We start from the raw sequence: 10,000 nt of genomic DNA on the forward strand, positions 1-10,000 counted from the left end.
AAGCCATCTTGGGTGTCTTGGTATCCTGGAGGGAAGTGACTTTGTACCCTGAGGAATCGGTTCTTGGCCTCACCGAGGATCCCGAGCCTGATCTAGGCTTGCGGCTTATGTCGCTCGGGGTCGGCACTGTTTGGCGGGCAAACCTTTTGGACGGTGACCTAGAAACATATAAAAACAATAACTGAGAGCTTTTCAAAGTAGTGAATATATGTAAAATATCCTCATATGTATATCAACTAGTATCATACTAGTGTATTATATTTTTCTACTAAATAAAAAATTAAACAAACAAAAAAAGGTACATCTACATCCGCTGTTCTTTGCATTGCATAAACATAATTGCTTCTTTATTCTTTAAAATCATGTTATTCTAAAATATAATTACATCCCTTTAACTCTTACTAATTAGAAAGATACTCAGAAAGACAAGCTCTGATTCATTTCCCGTAAGTCCTCATGACTAACAAAAGTGAACTGTATTTCCTGATATTTTTTTTTCACATGCCATCTGTACATTTTTCTCTCTCTCTTTTCCACAATGCCTGCCTCACTTGATATTCACTGTAATGAAATCACAACAAATCAAACAGAAAAACAAACAGAAAGAAGAAAACTAAACGGATGAACCAACAGACAAGCAAACGGAAAAGTCTGCCTACCTGACAAATGTCCTCTCCACTCTTGCCCGTCTCTTACATTCCTCCACTGTCTGAAATTCTGTGCGTCCACTGTAACGGAACTTGCTCCCCAGTGTCAGTAAGTTTCTGAAAATGAATATTTGAAAATGATTATAGCAAAGGGACAACACCTGATTTATGGATTCCAAGACTTTGTTAAGCTAATTTCTTACTGACCCATTTTCAGTGCTTTAAATGAAAAAAATAATAACAAGCATTGCAATTCCGTAAATTTCACCTACAACATTCCAAATGGGTTTATCATCTCCATTGGATTCTGTATCATCCTCCTAATTCTCATGCAACCATCATAAAGCACAAAATATCTCTTCCTACACTTCCTATAAATCCTCCTGTTAAATCACCTTCCAAACTCTATATGCTGCTATAGAAATAAACCATCTTTCATGCTATTCATTACATTCTAAATACAAGTCCATTCAGAACAATAACATAAATTATATTTTATCTTTGAAGCAGAACCTATATTCATCAGCCATTCAGAGAAGGAATGTTATATCTAATAAACTGAACTTCCATGCATTTTTGCTTTTCTTTACAAAAACAAATGGCAATTAAAAAAAAGACAAATATGGACAAGAAAGAGAGAAAGAATCCAATAAGGAAAAAATGAAAATAAATAAAGAGAGAAAGAATGAAAAGAAAATACAAAGAATGAAAACTGGAGAAAAGAAAACAAAAGAAAAGATAAATAAATAAAGCAAAAACACAAAATTAAAAAAAGAAAAAAAGAAAAGAGATAGAAAAGAGACTCACTTTCTGGCTGGGGTCCTTGGAGTGTGAAGACGGAAGAAGGTATGGTGCTCAACACAAGACTTCCAGAGGCACTTGCATGCCCTATAGGAGCCAAGGTTAAACCCTAGTACACTGTCATAGTTCTCGGACTGTAGGAAAACAGAAGAGTGACAATTAACAATTTGATATTTTGTCTAAAATCAACAGAGGAAAGGATAGAAACAGATGTATATATCATATAGTGTTTGTTTAAATCATATTTTTTTCTTATAGGACTGCTTTTCATTATCACTCCTAAAAGATTCATTCCTTAGTCTTATCAAGTAAATATCAATAACAGTCTTTACTGAATGAATCTGTAAAGGCAGCTGTTAAGACAAATTAAATATCTGATATCACACTGATCTATATACATGAACATGGACAAGATAACTAGTAAAGATATTCAATCATTCATAAAACAAATTCCACAATTCCTAAGCAGTCATTTTTTGCCATGAAAAAAGACTATTATTACACATAAATTATTCTTATGCTTATATTAAGGATCCTCATCATTCAAGTGGAAAAGGGGGTCTTAAAATTAGAATATTCTCATGCCTTCACTGGAATTTCAATCTAAAGGTGGGATGGCAGAATAATTAATTGAATTAGAAATTGCAATATCAAAAATCTTATTTCTCTGTCTCATGACTTTAAATATATATATACGTATATCTTACAATTATGTAATTAATGTCCTCGTCCTTTATGTACTGGAATGCCTCAAATTTGGTGTAATTCGACAAAAGATTAAACACTTAGTGATGCATAGGTCAGTCCATACCAGAATACAGCAATTTAGTAAGAGAAACATGGGAATCATTGTTATTCAGTATCTACTGAGGAAATTAAGAATGGAGACAATGGGAAACTATAACATCCATGCATTTTGCTGTCATGAATTCTTTCAGTTCTCATCACACAGAAAAGATAAGCTGTATCTAAATCACTTACAAATGATTTTCTAAAAAGCATAGATGTCATTTATTGTATCAAAGGGCTTTTTTGTCAACTGTAATACCCTTTTCACATATCAGTGAGATTTGGCTGCTTGGACGGAATATATATGAAGGCAACAGCTGACATATCCTGAGACATTACAGAGCTGAACAAATAAGACAGTAAGGGCCATTTGAGTTTGATACGTATATTTTTTCACATTCAAGTTTGTTTGCTTTTTCTTTTATTACAATACCTCAAAACCGTTTTAATCTTCACATTTTAATTGGCGTGCCAAGATACTGTAGAAATTTAAAACAACTACAATGCATATGAACAGAAATGTTCAAATATGAAGAAAATTCCATCACATTTCACTAACTTGACAAGAAGTGAATTTTCAAATCATTTCCAGATAAAGATATTCTGGTTCTAGATTTATGTCCTTTCAATAACTAGATCAAGTCATCTTGACAGCAAATGCACAAATAACACACAATCACAAAATAAGTTCATTCTATTTCTGAAACTTTGTAAAAATACAAAATAAAGATCAAATATCATCTGAAGTAATATACAACAAATAATATCATGTATACCATTGGAAATTTGTTTACAAATAACTATGGAATTAAAATTCCTGCAAAAAAGAAAGAAAAAAAGAAAAATCATAATAAAATAAAATAAATATAAATAGAGATAATTAACATTTCCAATTCATAAGCTGAACATTATCACAAAATACATTAAAATCACTTCTAATCTCATATCCATCCACAGAACAAAATATAATCAAATGTCTTCTGCTTCAACATTTTGAATAGTCAAATCATACCAATTAGTTTATCAATCTCTTGTATACAGAAACTCTATAACAACATTTATTGAAGCTGAAGGCTATCTAAGCTTATTGTGAGCTTCCATGTAAATCACTTTATATTAGAACTGACCTGATACTTAAGCAGTGTCATTAGATTAAGGTATGTACACAATGCACCACACCTGCAAGCCACCTTTATGGGAGACAGTTAACACTCAAGACCATATGTGTCAGTAAAAGACAAAAATAAAAGACAGATTAGGATGTTGTCTAATCATAGTTTAAACACACACAATTTCTCATCAGGATTTTTTTTATAAACTTCAGACAACTTTAACACAACACTGCTCTAAGTTAATTACCCGACACTTGCTGTGTATACAAGGGAAGAGCCTACATTCTTTTATACCAAAAAACATGCCTTTTTAGTAATTCTCACATATTAGTTGCTTAACACCTGTCACAAATGGCTGATCATCAAAAGTCATTCCAAAAAACAAGATCAAATCAAACATGGTTTTGTCAGATATATTGAGTCAGAGGTGGGTGTATAAACCTTGCTACATGTGACAGAAACAAAAGCAAAAAAATCTAAATAAATAAACAAATGAACCAACAAATAATCAAATCAGTAACCAATAAGAGAAGCTCATCACCTCCACCTCAAAATATCTGAGTGACCACCAATCTTCACTTTACCAAGCAAAGAGCACTCAGGCCCCAATTACACTGCGACTTACTACCTTTCTATAGAGTCTTTTCTTGACTATTTGTAGAAATGAACCTGGGTCGGGTTTACTGTCAGTCTGGTCTGTCTATATGAAATATAAACACAACAATGTATAATAATCTCCACTTCCTCCAAGCCTGTAGAGTGTGCTGATGGAAATATTCATTAGACAAATGTTATATCATTCATCCTAATCAAGGTGTGTTGAGAACTTTCTGTCCATCAAGAAAAAAATAATAATAACAACCAAGATAAAACACTCAAATCCATACACAAGAAAAAAGAGAAAAATATGGAAAAAAAAAACGATAATAAGACAAAAAATACTTAATATCATAAGATAAAAATAAAGATAATCGATCCTTACCAAGCCTCTTCGAAGTTGAATGAAGAATTGCTTCCTCTTGAACGAGATCTTGACAATTTTGGCCCAGCTAAAGGTATTTATTTTTATTCCATTCTGGAACACTACCAGACCTATCGCAGTTACACCCAGGTGTATCTCGCGGTTGGTTGAGTCCTGCGGGAAGAATAAGCGGCTGTCAGCTAAGACTGAAAACCTTTTCAGTTTTTACCATAGAATAAAATGTACATATAACAGAAAAAAATAAAATAAAAAATACATTTTTTTCTCTCTCTCTGACATGAAGTAAACTTTCAATATAACAGAAAGAAAAGACAGAAAACTGAAAAGCACCACTCTGTCGATCCTAATAGTTTTCGTATTGATGGACTGCTTATGATGTGTAAATGATCATTTACAGTAATTATAGTAACCAACCATAGCAACTATACAATCTGCAATTGAAATGATGCAGAGTCAAGCAATTTCCTCCACCAGCTTCACACCTGTCAGCACTCCAACATTAGGCAAACAAACCCCCACCACATATAACCTGGTAAACTAGAGTTTGTAGACCTCCCTGGTTAGCTACTCTACCTTGCCAGAATGTATGTGGTGGAAGTTGGTCTTTGTTGTGCCTTAGAGTTTATTCATCAAATATCAAAGCAGCTAGAATGTTACATTCAAATAAAAATCAATTAAATATGTCAAGTAATAATCCATCACATAATTAGATTTTGAAAAAAATAATCCCAATACTATACAATCACATCTAAAGAAAGTACAAACAAAACAAAAAGAACTTACATCAGTCATATCTAAAAATTAGTAAATGAATAAACAACAGTGATATCATGATAAACAAATTTTACTATGAATCCTCTGAAGAAATAATAATAAAAATAAATCACTGTCATTCTAAAGATTCAGTGAAAAGTCACCTTAACTTTTCTTTTACAGTAATAGCAACTTCAAGGAATTATATAACTTTCTTATAAATTTCACCTGTACACAAACTGGACTTTGAAATGCCAAAAAATATGACATAAATCATGAACATGAAGAGCATATGAATAAAAACAAGAAACAAAAAAATCCTAGCCTTTGCAAACCTCAAAGTGCAGAGTGAAAAAAGGGATCCAAATACTCATTGAGAAAAAAGCACTTCTCTGCAAGCACAGGCTGCCAGGCTTTGCACTTTAAGATAAACTTTTTTTTTCTTCTTCTTAAAGATGATGCATGAACCTGATGGTGATTATACATTTTCACTGGATATCTCGTGTTTTTTACAGAGAATTTACCCCTTTCCAATAACTTCTGCTCTGTTATTTTTGTTGCTGTTGTTGTTTTGCTTCAATATAAAAAAATAGGTCATACCATATCATGCATGTTACATCTCCATAAACTCTGGCAGCTGTTATAAAATTTCACTTTAGACTGACATGAGCTGCTTTAAATAATACACACTATGCAATAAAACTTACGAAATGCACTAATAGTCGAGGAGATAAGGGTCACACGCAAGTTAAAAAGGTTACTAATCTTTAACCTTTCCTCCCGTGAGGTTTCAAAATAAACAAAAAAAAGCATTTTCTTCGTTTCGACCAACTTCACATTACAAATATCATTCCTCTACCCAAGTCTTATATCAAATTGAGAGCCATATATAATTTTATATATCCAATTCACTAAACTTGATATAAGACAAGAAATAAAATAAAATACTGACATTCGATAAGGAAACGTTTTCGAAGCGAAAACACGATTCCCTCAAATTCCATTCCTTCTCTTACAAAACCTGACCCACAAAAACAAACAAACAAAGATACAATCCCAATAAACGTGTCCCTCCAAAATAAAAACAAAAACAACCTACCCTGGCTTTGTGCAGGTCGACGCCGTAGAGATCTAACCGCTTAGCATGGTCTAAGAAATTGAACTCCGCGTCTGCAGGAGTCTGCCCTCTGCGGAGACGGAGAGAGATTAGAAAACGGGTCGACGGCGGCGATCACAGAAAATGGGGGTCGGGAGGCTTTCGAGGGGGGACAGGGGTTTATTTGAGGTGTCTGGCTGCGTGTCTCGTTGTCTGGCTTACCTGTCTGTCGGAATGTCTATTTCGGTATGGACTGTCTGTCTGGTTGGAGAGAGATTAGAAAACGGGTCGACGGCGGCGATCACAGAAAATGGGGGTCGGGAGGCTTTCGAGGGGGGACAGGGGTTTATTTGAGGTGTCTGGCTGCGTGTCTCGTTGTCTGGCTTACCTGTCTGTCGGAATGTCTATTTCGGTATGGACTGTCTGTCTGGTTGTGTGTGTGTGTGTGTGTGTGTGTGTGTGTGTGTGTGTGTGTGTGTGTGTGTGTGTGTGTGTGTGTGTGTGTGTGTGTGTGTGTGTGTGTGTGTTTTGATATGTACATCTAGATGTACATCTCTCTCTCTCTCTCTCTCTCTCTCTCTCTCTCTCTCTCTCTCTCTCTCAATAGTATCATTATTATACCAAAGTATTACATATTCATTATCATTATTTATAGTATCATGAGCATTAGTATTAACATCACTGTTGCAACTAAACCTTTATCATTATCATCAGTACTCTTATATCAATATTATAATCATAATAGCCATTATCATTATTGTTAAAACAATTAATACCACTATCATTACCATCATTACGATGTTCATAACCATTATCATCATTGCTTTTACTATCAATACCCTTATACACATTATTACTATCATGATCATTATAAATATTATCATGACCACTATCATTGTTATCTTATTTTCCCTATCACTACTAACGTCAACCAATATCCAACAACCAACATTATCCTACGCATACCCCAAACCGCAAACCACAACCATCCCAACCATAAACTACACTACCCCACCCACAAATCACCCCACCTCACTCACACCACCCCAACCACCAATAACACCACCCCATCCATCAATTACACCACCCTAACCATAAACTATACCACCCCAATCATAAACTACTCACACCACCACAACCATAAACCTCCAAAACCACCCTAGCCATAAACCATCCACACCACCATAAACCACCCCACCCCACCCACACCATCCTAACCATAAGCTACCCCACCCCACCCACCCCACCCAACCCACACAACCACAACCATAAACCACCCCAACTCTAACCCACCCGACTCAACACCATCCCATACCACCCTGCCCCACCCCACCCTACCCCACCCCACCCCACAACCCCCAACTTACTTATGCAGTTTATGCAGTTCAATAATCTTCTTCTCCAGCTCGTCGTTCTGGTTGGGCACGAGCCTCATGTCAGCCAGGTACGTGCTGCCGTGCTCGTCGATGCTGTAGTCTCCCAGTTCGGCTGCAAAGATCGGAGGTTGAGGCGCGACTCGCGGCAGAGGAAGGAGTTGGGGGTATTACTGGGATGGGAGTGGATGAAAGGGGTGGGGGTGGGAATAGGTTTGAAGAGGTGAGGGTGAGGGTGGGGAGTGGTGAGATGGGTAAGTGTGAAGGGGTGGGGGTGGGGGAGTGGGGGTTGGGGTGAAATGAGTGGGGGATGTGTAAGAGGGTGTTGGGTTGGTAGCTATGGTGTGTAAGTGAGAGGTTTTAAAGGAACTGATGGGCTTTGTAAGTGTGTGGTTTAAAGAATAATTAATGTGGTCTAAAAGAAACGAATTATAATATATATATATATATTTATATATATATATATATATATATATATATATATATATATATATATATATATATATAATATATATAGTGAGTGACATAGTAATGTGTAAGTTTTCTTTTGGACAAGGATTGTGAATGAAAAGGTTAATACTTTTATCGCTTAAATGTTACACGAGCAATAATCAAATATCAATCAGGGAATACCTACACATCAATCAAGAATAAATAACAAACAAATAACCATAAATAATAATCATGAACAAATAAATCAAAATATAACCTAAAGTACAAAATCTATATATATAATAAAAAATAAAAAATCTTAGCAAAAGTCAAGGACTTCCTCCAAGCACTCACACTGCAGAGCGTAGGAGGCGAGCAGGGCAGCCGTGGAGGGCGGGGTGGCCAGGCGCCCTTCCAACACATCCCGCCGGAGCTGCAGGAACACGTGGTAGCGCGTGTATTCCTCCGCCAGCTTGCCCGGGTCGCTCACCCAGAACTTCACCCGGAAGTAGAGGACCGGAAGACCACCTGTAGGAGAGGGAAGAGAGACGAGGGGCGTGAGTTAGGGCCTTTGAGATGAAAAGATTTTAAAAGAAAGAGAAAAACTTTGCAAAATATGGTTTCAAAACGTCCTTCTCTCTCAGAATAAAATATCTCGATTTCTAAATGAGTATTACTTCTCATGTTGTGCACGATGGCAAATACATGGGCTCACATACAGCATATCAAGAGGCATCTTCCACACTGGCTTTTATGCAAGAAGACACACCAACACAAAGATAATGCTTAAATGTATTCTTGCCTATTTATACCATGTACACGAATAAAAGCACTGAAATTCAATGCCAAACAGGTAAGAAAAACAAAAATAAATATATATCTAAAAAGAAAGGAAGAGAACCGTGCGAATCGACAAGAAAAAGAAAGAGAGAAAACAAAGGAAATGTCTCCGCCAAATAAAGAAACCATTAAAACAAGTAACAAGCAAACACTCTAGAAGAAAGAGTATAAAAATCTGATTCTTGATTATCCCTGGATAATGCAAAGAACAGTAATAGTAATAGTAGTAGTAGTAGTAATAGTGGTTTGTAGTAATAGAAGTAGAAATAGTAGCAGCAGCAGCAACAGCAGCAGTAGTAGTAGTAGTAGCAGTAGTGGAGGTAGTAAAAGTATTAGTATTTTCTACCAAATAAAAATATCAAGCACAAACGAGTAATAGTAATAATGAAATAGTTAATAGTATAGATATAATAGTAGCAGTAGTAATAGTAGTAGAAGAAGTAATAAGAGTAGTAATGGCAGCAGCAGCAGTAGTAATAGAAGTATTATTAGCAAAAAACGAAGAAGAAAGAGAGGAAGATCACGATGATGGCATTAAAAAGACACACAAAAAATACACACATACAAATAAAAACAAAATGGACACCACAAACAGCAAACCATAAAAGAGGAGACTTAACTCGAAGACAAAGGTCCCAAAATAACGATAACAACATAAACGACTCATAAAGTGGACCCCCCCTCCCCCCCGAGATCGTAAACCTCTTATGTCGAGACAATTACACAGGGAAGAGCCAGGTCTAAATTAAGCCACGCCCCTAAACACTGCCGTTGCTTTATTTATTTGAGTCTCTTATCATTTCTTCTTTTCCTTTTTCATTTTCATTTCGCTCTATTTTTTCCCTGTTTCTGGCTCTTACTGTTGGTTGACTGACTCAGAAAGACAGATAGCCTGTCTGCCTGGCTAACTATCTAACTGACTGACTGATTAACTGACTGACTGACTGACTGACTGACTGACTGACTAACTGACTAACTGACTATCCATCTTTTCTTTCTTCTCTTTCTCCATCTTTCTCTCCGTTTTCCTCTCCCTCTCCTCTATTCCTCCTCCCTCTCCCCCCTCTTCCCCTCTCCCTCTCTCTCCCTCTCTCCCTCTCTATCTCCCTTTCTCCCTCTCTCCCTCCCTCCCTCCCTCTCTCCCTCCCTCCCTCCCTCCTCCTTCCTTCCCTCCT

At 36.2% G+C, this 10,000-nt stretch overlaps 1 protein-coding gene across 1 annotated transcript in view; it reads right to left on the reverse strand.

Annotated features, from left to right (window-relative positions):
- Window positions 1–10,000, reverse strand: part of LOC122247109 (protein tyrosine phosphatase Meg) — a gene marked incomplete in the record, with an annotated part of 153,626 nt that overhangs the window by 49 nt on the left and 143,577 nt on the right. Inside the window, 8 exon segments of the mRNA XM_086531106.1 lie at window positions 1–158; window positions 660–764; window positions 1,455–1,582; window positions 3,978–4,049; window positions 4,332–4,484; window positions 6,184–6,271; window positions 7,548–7,668; window positions 8,340–8,513. The exon segment at window positions 1–158 is cut by the window's left edge and continues 49 nt beyond it. Coding sequence (XP_086387232.1) covers window positions 1–158; window positions 660–764; window positions 1,455–1,582; window positions 3,978–4,049; window positions 4,332–4,484; window positions 6,184–6,271; window positions 7,548–7,668; window positions 8,340–8,513 — 999 coding nt within the window.

This window comes from Penaeus japonicus, unplaced genomic scaffold (genome assembly GCF_977035675.1).
Source record: "Penaeus japonicus unplaced genomic scaffold, GWHDUDI00000001_assembly GWHDUDI00000035, whole genome shotgun sequence".
Classification (NCBI taxonomy): domain Eukaryota; kingdom Metazoa; phylum Arthropoda; class Malacostraca; order Decapoda; family Penaeidae; genus Penaeus; species Penaeus japonicus.